General features: G+C 50.2%; 1 protein-coding gene across 1 annotated transcript; it reads right to left on the reverse strand.

Moving 5' to 3' along the window:
• Positions 1 to 4,097: 4,097 nt before the first annotated feature.
• On the reverse strand, positions 4,098 to 13,417 carry CKAP4 (cytoskeleton associated protein 4). Its single transcript, XM_016134940.2, has 2 exons — positions 12,807 to 13,417; positions 4,098 to 6,567 (listed from the first exon to the last, which is right to left on the reverse strand). The coding sequence occupies exons 1-2, from the start codon at positions 13,257 to 13,259 to the stop codon at positions 5,245 to 5,247; spliced, it is 1,776 nt and encodes a 591-aa protein (XP_015990426.2). The 5' UTR covers positions 13,260 to 13,417; the 3' UTR covers positions 4,098 to 5,244.
• Positions 13,418 to 14,732: the final 1,315 nt, after the last annotated feature.

The following is a 14,732-nucleotide window of genomic DNA, read 5'->3' on the forward strand; positions in this document are numbered from 1 at the left end:
CACCCACCCGCCATGGACCCAACCCGAGAGGCAAGAGGACGGACATTTCCACCACTCCTCGCCCTCCTTTCAGCAAGATGGAGACCCCAAAAGGCACGCTCCAGTTCGAAAGTCTGTATGTACGCAGACAGCTGCTCTGTTTGCACATCCGGGTGCTGCCTAATTTTTATATATGATGGGGCAAGGTTTAGGAATGTGTTCAGCCTTCTGTGACTATACTAGGAATGGGTGTGCATTTTAATAGGGTGGATTGGACAGTATATGACTTATATGTCAATAAAGCCATTATTTCTCTTCAAGGACTACCAGGCCTTATATGGTGTGATTCCATTTATTTGAAATTCAAAAATGGGCAAAAGTGGCCTGTGGCGACAGCAGTCAGGAGAGTGGTGACCTTGGGGGACTGTTGACTGCAGGGTGCAGGAAGCCTCTGGAAGGCTGAAAGTGTTGCATATATCTTAATCTGGTGGTTAGTTCATGGTATAACGCGTGTAGAAATTCATTCAGCTTATACTTCAGACATGTATGCCTTTACAACACACGAGATATATTTCAATAAAAAGTAAATCCCAAAAGTGCTAGGTGTTTTTAAGTGAAGAAGAGAAACCAGTCCTAGAGAACTTCAGAGCACATGTTTTTAACTTAGACAATCGGACTCTAAATCTTGCTGTACCACTTCCTAGTCTGACTAGTGAGTACTTGGAACCAGTTATTTAAATTTTCTGCCTCAGTTTCTCTATCTGTAAAATAAAGATAATAATAATAGTACCTTCGCTCCTATAGTCATGCGAATGAGTTTATCCTTGCAAAACCTTTGCAACGATGGTGGCTGGCACACAGTAACTGCTCAATAAACATTGTTTCTATTGTTACCAATGTGGGCCAAGCACAGTGAGATCTCTATGGATAAAGCGATAAAAGACACACAGCCCTGCCACCCACAGAGTGCACCATCCTGTGGGAAGACAGACAAGCAAGCAGCCATAATATAGAGGGAGGAGCGTTGTCACACCAAAAAGCCTGGAGGATGGAAACTATGGTTCAGGTAGGGGAAGGCAGGCAACTCTGAGTAGGAGGAAGACGAGGGTGCGAAGGCACTGAGGTGACCAAGCAAGAGGTACCTGTGGAATGGTTCAGCTGGTCAGTGCGGCTATGAGCAGGATCCGCGGAAGATGAGGCCGGCTGGCAGGGAGACAGAGCAGCCAGGAAGTTGCTTCTCAACCACACCATGGACCTGGGATTTTCTCCTGAAGCTGAAGGGGAGACACTTAAGGGCTCAACAGGAAAGGGACACAGGCAGATCTCTTTTGAGAAAGATCATGCTGATCACCTGTGTGGAATTCCCTGAATGGGAGCCGGGGAGGCTAGAGACAGGGAGGCCAGTTAGGAGCTGGTCTTCTCCCTCCAGACACATACTGCAATTTGTACATTTAGCTCTGTTTCTTTCGATATTTACTGCTGGTCTCCTCCCACCTGGACCAGGAGCATCATGAAGGCGGGAACCATGCCTGCCTTGTTCTTAGTCATTTCTCAGATGTCAGGCAGAGTGTTGTTCTCTGAATATCATGAACCACGTTTTGGTACAGTTAACAGGCAGGGGATACAGAGAGGGGAGGCTGCTGCTGGAACTCAAGCACCATCTAGTGATGAAGTGGAGAGAAGGCTAGAAGTGGGATGGGGCGGCTGCATCAGGGCTTCGGCCCGGATGAATGTGCAGAGGCAGGAAAAGGGAGAGGCGGGGAGACAGGGAGTGACTCCTGAGCTTCCGGCTCAAGCAATGAGGGGAGCAAGGGTTCCACGTAGTCTGTGGAAAATGATGACTTCGGTTTGGAACCCTGTGAGATGTCTGATGGGGTGTGTGCGTGGGTCCAGATGTTCCTGGAAAAACAGATCAGTAGCTCAGAGGCACGCTTCAAGGAAGATATAGGGTTATTTCAAAATATTTAACTACAGGCAAAGCATGGGTGCCCACCCATTAGAACTGATGCTGGCCATGAGGCTGGAGCTGGGCGCTGGAGGTCTTTGTTGTGCCGGGATGTTAACCTATTAGTCACTGGACTGTGAGGCGGTCTAGAGGCCCCCAGGGAAGCACTCGGGGGACTCAAGGCTACAGCTATTTACCAAGCGGCACATCAAGTATTTCAATCTTTTAACCTCTGGCTGCGTACAAGCAAGCCCTGGAGCTCATACTACATGCCAGATGCTGTGCTAAACTAAACGCTCTCCACCCATGATCTCATTCAACCCTTACAACCACCCTGTGAGGCATCGTCATAGCAACACCACCACCACCGCCACCACCAGCACCAGAACCAGCACCACCACCCTCACGTCATTCCATTCTAATCCATCATAAGTAACACAGGAAGTGGCAGAGCAGTCTTCTCACCAGTGTGCTGATAGTTTCGCCTGGGAAATTTCACTGCGGCCTCCGACCATGGTGCTAAATCATCTGCCATTGAATCAACACCTTCAATAACTTGTGCACATTCCCCATTCAAAGGGCATGACAACCTCATTTCCTGAAGGTTCCCATCACTCGTGGAAGCATTCCAAGGGACTTCCTGCAGGCCTTTGCAAACCTGTTCTAACCACCCCCCCACTCAACCCTGGCAGAACTGGCCACTCTCTCCTCTGTGCCCCATTTCACCTGGCTGTAGGACAAGTATCCTGTCACGTACATCTTGAATTCACTGATGCTTAGCAAAACACCTATGGGCTCAAAAAAGGTTCATTGAATGAATGACTATACACATGAACAAGACTGAATTGTGATTGCTATTTGGGGTAAGATCCAGCTCCAACTGCCCCAGCATCAGGAACGTGAGTTTATAATGCATTCCTTTTATTTTCACCACTTAAAATTTATATTCGATTATGTCTCTGACCCTCGTAGATGTTTTCTATTCTAGTATTGAGAATCTATTAAACCGCTCCACAGTCTGAGATTACAGATCGCAGAAATGATGGCAAGAAGAAGAGCAAGAATATGCCTGACGCAACCAGACAACCTAAGAAACCAAGAGAATTTAACTGTCTTCATGCATGGGGGTTTATGCTGCTCAACCCCCTCCCCAAATGAGGGCAAAACTAGCTATTAAAACATATATATCAACTCTTAGACTTTAGAATAAAAATACAAATGATTTCTAACACTTATTAAAGGGCTCTCATCCTGATTTTGGAAAAACATCATGCTCAGAGTTATGCAGCCTTGAAGATGATGCCTCAGGGACCTAGAATGATTGACGGAGCAAGTTCAGAGATGAGGGGCCCTCCGGCCAGAAAGGAGAGCATGAAACTACATATGCACTCAGGTCCTGGCCTCTCTCTGCTCCTTGGGTAGGAGAGAAAAAGCTCCTGCAGCCTCAGGCTCTGAAACAGAGGATGGCAAGGGCGGCGGAGGTCACTGTGGCCCTGCAATGGTCCCGGTGGAAGGGGAAGGAGGCTGTCCCAGGTACAAAGAGGGACTGGGCTCAAATCTCAGCCCTGCCACTTCCTAGCTAATGATCTTATATGATGCTTCTCAGCCTGCTGCCTTTCTGTAAAATGGAAAATGAGAACGCCTACCTCCCAGGAATGTCAGGAAGAATAAACAGAGGCCTATGAAGTACTTAGCAAGGTGCTCAATGGACGCCACTTTACAGGTGGAGGGTAACCTGGGAAGTAAAGGAAACATGCCCAAGTTTGCAATGGAACAGTCACTAAGACGGTCTGAGACAGTGATTCTCAAACCTGGCTGCACATGAGCAGCAGCCAGGGTGCCAGCCCTCCTTATATCCACTCAATCCAAATCCACGTGGGTGGGCCCAAGCACTTCTTTAAAGCTCCCCCAAAGATTCTGATAGGTACTCATGGTTGAGACCCTCTGCTGCAACTAACAAGAGTTGAGGTTAAGCGATGACCTATAAACAAACCTACTAACAGTCAGTCGAAAGTATGCCCCTAGGACCAGGAGTGAGGCCATCTTGGTTTTAGAACTGAAAAAAAATAGTCTGAAAATTGAAAATTTACCTATCTTGTTAATCCTGAATACTTCACGTTAATAAAACATATCATAATTACTAAATTCTCAGGAAGTACACACTCTGGAAAAGTCGTAACAAAGCTCAAGTGTTTATTAAGAATTAAAAATACTGTAAATAAGCCATACAGTTCATTTCACAGTAAACTAAACAAACTTTTTTAATCTTTTCATTTTTTTGTTGTTGTTGTTTTCTTTTTTGAAGGGTAAGACAGCCATTAAAGAACAGTACAGCTCAGAGGGAGAGGGAAACAGCAAACTACAGAAAATGCACACGTCCCTCACAGATGGGGGTCGGCTCTGACAGCAGACCTCTTCGTGGACGTCACGGTTAAACGGAAAGACTCGGCCTCCATTCCCCAGGGAGACAGCCGCCTTTGGGGACAGCCCCCATAATCCACTTCCTGAAAGAATCCGAGGACACCCCTTTCAGGGATTCTAAACCTATGTGTTATTTAGGGATCCTACCAAGAGGTGACACACGTCGGCCACGGGGGACTCTGTGGGGTGTTGTGCCTTCGCGTTCAGAACCCTCTGGATTCTTTGCATAGTTGGTTATCTTTGAGATCAGTGGGATGACTCAGGAAAGAAAAAGACACCCACACCAGGGAGGCGACTGTCAGGCAGCTGCATCTTTTCAACTAAAAACACAAGGGGCTTGTCCCTGTCCCTATTCAGAGCTGGTATATTTTTGAGTCTTAACCAGTTTAAAAGTGGAAGACAACGAGTGACATCTCATGAAAACTGCAGCCAGAAGTATAAAAAATAATAAAATTAATTTTTCCCAAAGACAATTAGAAAGAATAATGCCTCCTACACCCCCAGGGTTTTTTGACTTGAAATCTGCCAGCCAGCCGGGCTTTTTTTTGAGGTTAATCTGCTTCTGTTAATCCTCGGCTGAAGCCAGTGCGGTTCTTCTCTGACACTACAGACATCCTGCTGAAAGGCACCTCTGATTCGCAGGGGCTGGGCCTTCAGGAAACCGACCGAAAGGAGAAGCAGAAACCTTGAGAAACCGGTGGTGTGTGGTAACAATGGTAAATAAATTAACCGGGCATGAGAACACAAAATACCTCGGTGTTCCAAGTGGTGTCCACTGCTCTTGACGAGGAACGAGGACGTGGAGGGGGGGGGGGGCGCGACCGCCAGGGAGAAAACAACACATTTTTTTGGTCATGAGAGATTGAACTTTCAATCCGCACCCTGCACGCGCAAATCATTTAGACTTTTTCGTGAATTTTCTCAACTTTCACAAACAACCTATCCAGGTCATTTCTCAGGTCATCGAGCAAACCCTTGGCTGATTCCAGGTTGTTCTCGTTGGTTTCTATTTTCACTGAGTAGGCCACCAAGCTGTCCACGGCAGTCCTGAGCATTTTCAAGTCCGACTCCACCTGGCTGACTGAGGATGTGAGGTGGTCTAGAGAGGAGAGTCTGTCCAGGACGTCCTGAGGCGGCGGGCGGGCCGCCTGGGCTGGGTCCCGGCGCAGCAGCGCGTGCACCTGCTCCTGAACCTCCCGGAGCGCGTCCACGGCGCCGGGGAGCTCGCCCACGCTCCTCTTCAGCTCCTCCACGTCGCCGGAGAGCGCGAGCTGCGCCTCCCCCAGGCTCCGCACGGTGCCGGCCAGGCCGCCGCGGTCCTCCGCCGCGGCGCCCAGGCCGTCCAGGCGCTCCTGCACGGCGGCCAGGCGCCGCTCGCACTCGTCGCCCTTGGCCAGCAGGGCCTCCAGGCTCTCGCTGTGCCGCGCGGACGCCGCCCGCGCGGCCTCGACGCCGCCTTCCACAGCCTGCAGCCGGGAGTCCAAGCCCTGGCTCTTCCTCTGCAGCTCGTCCAGGGCGTCGGCGTTTCCGAGGGCGTCGGCGCCCGGCCCGAGGGGCTGGGCCTTCAGCGGGCGCAGCTCCGCCTCCAGCCTGCGCAGCTCCTCGGGCAGGCGCGCCGCCGCCTCCTCGGCGCGCAGCGCCCTCTCCGCCAGCGCCTGCAGCGTCAGGCGCTCCGCCTCGGCCGCCTCCTTGAACTTCTGCTGCTCCTGTTTGAGGCTCACCAGCTCTTTGACCTCCGTGTAGACATCAGACTCCATGGTCTGCAGAGTGCTTCTCAGGGCCTCTATGTCCTTTTCTTTGGACTTCACAGAGGTTTGCATCTCCTTCACAGCTTCCTTCAAGGCTTTCAGATCCTGCTTGTACCCCTCGGAGCCTTCCAGAGAGGCGACCTTCGCCTTCACGTCATTTATCTCCTTCTGACTCCTCTTCTGGACCTCAGTGAAGATGGCGATGTTGTCGTTGATGGACTTGGTGAGCTCCGTCAGCCTTTCCTCCACTGTGTTCTCCAGGGACGTGAAGTCCCGCTCCCGGGCGTCCTTCACCACATGGATGCCATCCGACAGGTCTTTGAGAATCTCATTCTGGAGTTTTTGCAGAACTTCACTGATCCGGTTGATCTCCGTTTCTCCTTGTTTCACAACTTTCTCTGTGAGCTCTTGTTTGTGTTGGGAGCTTCTCAAGATGGACTCAAAAGTCCCAAATGTGGCTTGCAGAGACTGTACCTGCAACCAAAATCCAGATGTTATTGCTGAGGAGAGCTGATGAGTTCTATACACATACACAAAACTTTTTTTTTTGGTCTGCCCAGCCTCCAGATCCCTCCCCTTCTAGAATGGCACCACAATTTTCCTTGGGAGAACCATCCTTCCACAATCCATGTGGTCTGGGAGACTAACCTGAGGGCCCCTCCAAGTGCTCCAGGGATGGTTTGTAACCCAAGCCTGACCAATCAGCACCTTCCATCCACCTTGCCCCTCAACCTGCAGCCAGAGTGCTTAGCCCAGAGATGGGCATGTGACCTAAGGCAGGCCAAAAAGTCAATTCCAGAACTTCTGTGACATCTACTGGGAAAGGAAACCTCTCTTTCTTCTGGGATTGCTAGCTACAGGGTAAGGGAAGCACGAAGCTGCTCAGACCAGTGAATGAACACCAGTCTAAGAATCAAGACAGAACAGAAGGAAGCAGAAATGAAAGACAGCACGATCAAAATCTGAAGACACAATCTGATCCCCGGATACAGCTATACCTGAAGGAATCTGCTTTTCGACTTTCTGGTTTGAGCCAATGAGGTCTCTCTCTCCCGCCCTTCCTCCCTCTCTCTTTAAGCCTTTGTGAGCTGAATTTCTAGCTTTTGCAATTGAGAGAGTCTCACAAGTTTTCATAGGTAAAAAGCTGAGGCACCTGAGAGACACTGGACCGAGAGGCAAGAAACAAGGGCTCGTTCAGGTGGCCCTGAACAAGTCACTGTCCTCACCTGCAAAATGAGAGCAGTGGACCATATGAGCCCTTAGAATTCTCTGGCTTTGCGTATACATTATGATCCTGTTGGCCATTACACATTCATTCTAAACAAATTCTACCCAAAACAAGGTCTGTCCTGGGAACTACCCCAGGGAGCTGGGTTAATGTACTGAGAGACTAACAGTACAACGACTAATGACCTGGGCTTTATCCTGATGTGACACATGGTGTCTCTTAGAATGCTTTCTTGCAGAAAGAAAAGAAAGAAATGATTGAATCTATCAAGTCTCTCTCATTACCAATTCACAGAAAACAAACGAGAGAAACAGCAAGAGAAGGCGATCAGCCAAATCCACAATGTGGAAAATTCTACAGGACAAATAACCAGGATCTTCAACAATTAAATGGCATTTTAAAAAAGGAAAGACAGGAACTATTACAAATTAGAGGAAATTAAGGTGATTTATCAATCAGATGTAATGTGTGGACCTGAATGAATCCTGATTCAAATAAGGCACTGTAAAAGAGACATATTTTTGAGAGAATCAGGAAAATCTGATTATGGACTGGGTATTAGAAGATAATCAAGAATTATTGTTAACTTGGTTGATATACTGTGTTTTGTGAAAAGAAGCAAGGAAAGAAAAGAACTCTTACCTAGATTAATCCTAAAATACTTTAGGTGAACTAATATGTTAGTCAGGATGAATTTTAAAATTAGTTCCTAGTTCACTATCCACTGGGTCTGCCAGGCAACACAAGCCCTTCAGAGGGCCTAAAACTGAACTAGGAAGCCCTGCGCCCACTTATGCCTGCTGAATCTTCCAACTAAGGACAAGCCAGCCTCTCTGCCTATGCTATGGCCATTCAGAAGTCCTGGGCCATCTTCCAGTACCGAGAGTATCTGGAGAACACAAGAAACCAGGTTGGCACCCAACAGGGTAGTGGAGTAGAGTGCTTCAGAGTCAAACTTATCTGACTCCAGACCCAAAAAACAGGATGGGTGGTGATGGGCTGAAACAAGAATAGAAAAAGTGGATAATTATTGAAACTGGGATTCCCTATATTGACATCTTCTTTTGTTTATACTTCAACATTTCCATGATAAAAAGTTAAAAAATAAAATAATGTGGGCTCTAAAACCAGATTGCCTACGTCCATATCCTAGCTTGGACATTTCCTAGCTGTGTGATTGTGGGCAAGTTACTTAACCTAACTGTGCCTTGGTTTCCTTAGCTGCAGGATGGGAACAAAAATAGTACCTGACTCACGGAATTGTCTTTTGAGGATTGAGTTAATATATGTAAAGTGCTGAAACTGTGCCTAACACATAGTAAATGATCAATAAATTCTAACTGTCATCTTCATCATTGTTTAATATTTCTTCTTAAGTAGCTCAGAAGTCTGGAGATTCCTAGACCATCCTCGGCCCAGTGCCAAAGGAAAAAACACTGCAAGACATGTGGGCTCTGGTTCCAGCCCCGTCAATAACCAGCTCCCTGAGCACAAATAAGTCACACTCACTTTCCAAGTCCCAAGCTCCTTGTCTATTAACAAACAGGTTTCTAAAGTCTCTTCTGGCTTCCACCAGTCTGATTTTAAGACAAATTAGACTGTTTCTCAGGTACTCCAGAATATTAGACAATTTCCCTGCCCAACAAAATATAACCTGAGTCATAAAAAACACTGGAGAGAATTCACCTCTGAAACTAGGTTATGTAATCACACTGCTTACCTATTCTAAGCATAGCGCTCAGAATAGGGGTATGACCAGGTGAGCAGAGTACCTGCAACATGGCAGGCATTCATCGGTGTTTTCTGAATGAATCAAAGAATAAAAGAATTAACAGAGCAAAGCCTGATGAAGAGCAAGCTGGTCCATTTCCCCACTCATCCCTGTCACTCCTAACTGAGGCTGACTCAACAAATGACTAGGAAGGGGACTAGATCAGAAATTATGAAGACAAACCAATCAACCTCCAACAGTATGAAAAGAACACAAAAATCATCCCCACATTGATGCTGTTATGAGTTGTTCAAACATCTTCTTTATAATTAATATACAATGGATGCTTCTGTTCTCCTAATAAATGTGAGATGCCCACTATATTGTGGGTGTTAGGCAAGACACCAGGGATAGAATAACTAGAAGGAGTCCCTGCCTTCAAGGAGCTTACAGCCTTGGGAGTGGGGGAGGGGTTGTGGTAACAACATTCAACAGGGCACTTACTGTATACCAATAATTATGCAAAGTACTTGAGACATCTCATTACATCCTTGTAATAATCTCATGAGTTGGTGGCTCCCATTGACTTCCATTTTACAGATGAGTAGACTGAGAAGTGTTGGAGCTGAGCATCAAAATCCCAGAATATGTGATTTCAGAACCTGAGCTCTTAACCTCTATGTGAAATTCTCAAGCAGAGGCATATTCAAAGTGCACTGAGTGACTGGAGGAGATGCTGCCTAAACCCAAAGCCCTGACTCCTGGTCCAGAGTGAAGATGGGAAAACAAAGAAATACGACCGGAGAACCCATTCTTCTACAAGTAGCAACTAACCTCATTAAACTGTCCCCACTAGGCCTAAGCTTACTCCTACAATCACTTTAGGCCACCCTGGATCTGCCAGGGCAACTGGGCCCTTCAGCTCTGCCACTTCGGATCTGTATGTGACCATGAACAAGTAACACAACTGCTCCACGATCGGCTGACCCATCTGTGAAATGGTACTAATAAATGGTACCTGCCTCCGAGGGTGACTGTGAAGCACTTAATAGAATGCCTGGCATTAATATGTGAATATTAATTATGAATAACACTGTAAGCATGATACTAATTATGAATAACAGTGAATACTAATTATGAATAATAATGCTGTTAATATATGTCTCTGCTAAGAACCAAACCCCACCCCCGGATCAAGCCTCACATCGTGTGAGAAAGGGGTTCAAACTTAGGTTGTCGGAGGACCCATCACTCCTCAACACAAAATAACTTATTTACTGTCTATCCAGAACTACAGACAGAAGTGGCCACACACTGCGGCAAATCCTAATACTGTTCTGGGCATGTTGTGAGTTCCAAGTCGATGAAGAAGCGTCAATTGAACACCTACTACATACCAGGCAAGGCATGGGAAAGATAACAAAATGAACGGATGAGTGGTCAGAAGTGTTCTAGGAGTTAACTGAGGTTTAAATCCTAGCCCTGCCATCTACTAGTTGTGTAACTGTGCAAAGTTAGGGGAACCAGATCCCACACAGTCAAAAATCCACTGAACTTCTGACTCCCCAAAAATTTAACTACTAAGCCTTACTGACAACACGGTCAATTACTACATGTTTTCTATGTTATACATAGTACAGACTTGTATTCGCACAGTAAAGTAAGCTAGAAAAAAGAAATTGTTATTAAGAAAATCATAAGGTAAAATACATTTACAGTACTGTATGTATTTACCGAAATAAAACCTACATATAAGTGGACCCATGTTGTTCAAGGGTCAACTGCGCTGAGCTCTTGGGGTTGCTGTGAAACAGATGAAGGCACAATAACTATGAAGCACTGAATAATAACTTGAGTACACTAGTAAATTAAAAGGTCACTAATGAAATAGTGCTCATTACTTCAATAGTTTACAGCTGGGTGGATTCTCAAAAATCTAAACGGGGCCCTCCCCTCTGTGTAGAGAAAACTGAGCCCCAAAGAGGAACAGCGTACGCTGTGCATAGCTGTGATGGAGGAGTGGGGGGCCAGAAAGGAGGAAATAAGAGGGACAGGGAGGAAGCAAAGAGAATAAAGGGAAATGTCTTCAAACTGGATTCAGGACCGCCCCCGTTTGGGCCTCAGTCTCAATGGCCCCTCTCACAACTTCCTGAACGTTACTCTATCACAGGCAGGGTAGCCACTTGCCTTCCCTTAAACATGCTCAAGATAGTCCCCTGCCTGTGTGTTCTTCACTCCTTCTCGCCACAGTTATCCATCTCAACTAGATCTCAACTGACTCTACCCTGGCCACCAGGATACAAGCCTAGGCCAACACCACACCCTCTCTTCTAGACAGTTCCCCAGTATCCCCCAACGAAACCTACTTACGTGCAGCTTCACAAATACAATTTGTGTCTTTTCCACCTTCATACCCTCCACACGGCCTACGCAGAGCCGTATGACTATCGGACTTCAATAAATATTATGATTGATTAGTAAGTGGGTAGATCATTGGGAGGAAAATGGGAACCTCGTGATTACACTCCAGCAGTATGTCTATTTTTTAAGGATGATTTAACATTCAAGACAGGCAAAGCAGCGCTGCCCACTGAATTCTCTTTCAAAAGTCACCTCCCAAGGCCTGCCACACTGAGCAGGCTGACTCATTGCTCCACCAGTCTTAAGAGGAAATTCCTAGTCCTACATACTCCAGAGAAACTTGGCAGTACCGGCAGCATGCTGGGAAAGGAGGCAGCAGTTCCGGGCTCCTAAGTCGTGGCGGGATTTTTTGTTTCAATCAGGCAATGAACTTTCATTGAGCAATGACATTAGTGGAGGATGGAGGAGGAGGAATAAGATTTGAGGGAGTTGCACTTGGTGTGGAAAAAAAAAAAAAAAAAAACGCAGAAAGGTAGAAGCTAAGCAACTGTGTTGAAAGTTGGGTTCGTCCACACCTGAAATAGGACCCTGTGGACCACAAACTGGCCAGTGGCCTAGACATTCTCATCCAGTCCGCCACTCGCCAGCTAGAGTCTTTATCAATTCACTTAATCTCTCTAACTCTCGATTTTCTGGTCTGGAAGATGGAGTCAAAATTGCCAGTCCCACCTCCCTCCCAGGGTTGCTACGAGAATTAGATAATAAGTAAACCCTCTAAACACCACATAAATGTGCCTAGTGGTCTTATTCACCAATATGACCTAGTATTGGGGGCCTTTCCTCTAAGGCCAGAGTGCAGATTCAAAGGCCTGCCTGGGTACACTGGTCCAAAAGACACGGGGGCCTAGAGATATGTAATATTTCATTTAAATTTCACAAATCCTCAGGCCGCGGGTCTATTAAAAACTGGCTCAGATGTCTCCCACTGGGACAGGCGAGGTGCGTGCGGCCTTGCCAGAGGCTTCCAGGGATGCGCTGGCTTCCCTTCCAACCTCCTTTCACACAACTCTGTCCATTCAGCGGTTCCTAATGCAAGAAGAATGGGCTCCCTGGAGCCTGCCGGCTTCCTTACAGGTCACCGCTAATGTCCTGTGACAGGCCCTTGGCCCATCCTCGCGGCGGTCCATCCGTCCCTCGGGGCCGATTCCTACGCGGCCATTAACAAAGAGGGTCTGGGGACCGCCTCACAACTAGGGGGCCCCTGGGGGCGTCCGGGGAACTGGCCGTGGAGGGCCTGGGCCAGACGAGGGGTCCGGCTCGGAGGGCACGAAGGAGCACGAGGCGGCCCGGCTGTGGGTGCGGGAGCGGCCGCCGGGTGGATGGGGGGGCGGTGAAGGGGTCGGGGGTACCCACCTTCTGCTCCACGCCCTGCAAGCCCTGACCCAGCTCCTCCCGCTGCCGAGAGAAGTCCTGGTGGCTGCGCCGGACCTGCTGGACCTCCTCCAGGACGTGGTGGACACACCAGCCCGAGAAGGCGGCCGCCGCCACCAGGGCGAGGTAGAAGAGAAAGTTGAGCGCCCGGCCGAGCCTGCGCGAGCAGGACGCCGAGGACGAGGCGGCGGCGGCGGCGGCGGCCGCGGACTTGCCGCCGCGGTGGCCGCCCTTGCCGTGCGCCTGGTTCTGCGGATGCTGCGGCGGGTGCTGCTGCGGGTGCGGCGCGGGCGGCGGCGGCGGCTGCTGCTGCTGCGGCGCGGGCGGCGGCTTCTTCGCCACGTCATCCGCGCCGCCCGACGGGTGGGCGCCCTTCTCCGAGGGGCTCGCGGCGCCGTGGCCGCCCTTGGAGCCCCTTTGTTTGGCCGAGGGCATGGCGGGCGCGGCGGCGGGCGAGGCCGCGGGCTGCGAGGCGAGCGAGCGGGGCGCGCGGCCGCGGAACTTCCTCGGGTCCCCGCGGGGCTGGGCGAGCGGCACACGCGGGCGCTGCTGGCGTCGGAGCGGCCGGGAGAGAGCGGGTGGGCGGGCGGCGAGGAAGGAGGCCGGGCGAGGGAGGAAGGAGGAGGGGGCCTGCCTCCGCCGCCGCCGCCGCTCCCGCCGCCGCGGCGCCGACCCCGCCCCCCGGGAAGGGAGGCCGGGCGAGCAGAGCCGGGAGAGCCTGCCACGCACGCGGGGGCCGGCGGGCGGCCCCTCCCCCTGCCGCCACGACCCCAAGGGGGGCGGGCCGAGGGGCGGGGGTGGCCCTGCGGGGTGTCGGGGGCGGGGCGGGGCCAGGCGGGATCCACGCGGGCCGGGTGTGGGCGGCCGGTGACCGAGCGGGGGCCGGGGGGTGAGGGGTGGCAGAACGGGGTCCACGGGGGCCCGGGCAGGCGGCAGAAGTGGCGGAGGTGGAGAGGGCTGCTGGGCGGGTCCACAGAGGCGGGGTCCTGCGGCCGAGGTGGCCAAAGGGTGGGTCGACCCGGGCCGAGACTGGAGACTGAGCAGGGACCCCGGGGATAGGCGGCCGAGGTGGGGGTGGCCAGGCTGGTGGGAGGGAAGAGGGCAGAGGATGACACGGTGCAGTGGACCAAGTGCGAGCCCTCTTCCTTTCTTGACCCGTGCGGAGAGAGGAAATGAAGAGCGAGCACCCCAGGAGTCCTGCCCCTGGGAGTGGGAGTAGGGGGCGGGAACGGATCCCGGATTTCTAGCGGGGAGTTGGGGAATCCCCTCCTCCCCAACCCCACCTTCCAAGCCCGCCACGGGGCTGGGCCTCGGCTCTTTACTTGGGTTTGAAGGCGGAGGCCGAAAGGGCTGTGTAAAATCCAGCCAACCCCAGAGTTATGTTTGGGACAGTTAAGCAAAGATTCTTGGACTGCGTGAAGTCTGCTCAAGGAAACACGTTTACCGAGAGCCCCAGTTAGCCCAGTCGCTCCACTGTCGACGCTGTTTACTTTTTTTCCAAAGCCCTTTTGACTCCATTCTCTCTTTGAGGGTCCCACAGTCTGTCCACAGCCCCTTCTAAGGACAGGCTCTGTGCCGTGTGCTGGGAAACCAGCAGCCGCGCAGACTCGGAGGCGGATAGGATTATCGCCCCTACTTTAGTAGACAAAAATATATAATACCACGACTGTGCTTACCTGTGTTCTTAAAACCTCACAAAAACCTTGTAAGGTAGGAATTATTTCCCTATTTTACAGGAAGGAAACTGAGGCTGAGCCTCCGCCCCAAATAATTGGCTCAAGGTCAAACACAGCCATGACTTGAACCTCCTGCTGCTGCTTCCAGAGCCTGTGCCCCTTAATCAATTCAGAGTGGGAAGGAAATGGGGGCCCAGAGGAAATTAAGCAACTTGCCCATTCTCACTAAGGC

The sequence above is a fragment of the Rousettus aegyptiacus genome, unplaced genomic scaffold (genome assembly GCF_014176215.1).
Source record: "Rousettus aegyptiacus isolate mRouAeg1 unplaced genomic scaffold, mRouAeg1.p scaffold_m13_p_2, whole genome shotgun sequence".
In the NCBI taxonomy this organism is placed as follows: Eukaryota; Metazoa; Chordata; class Mammalia; order Chiroptera; family Pteropodidae; genus Rousettus; species Rousettus aegyptiacus.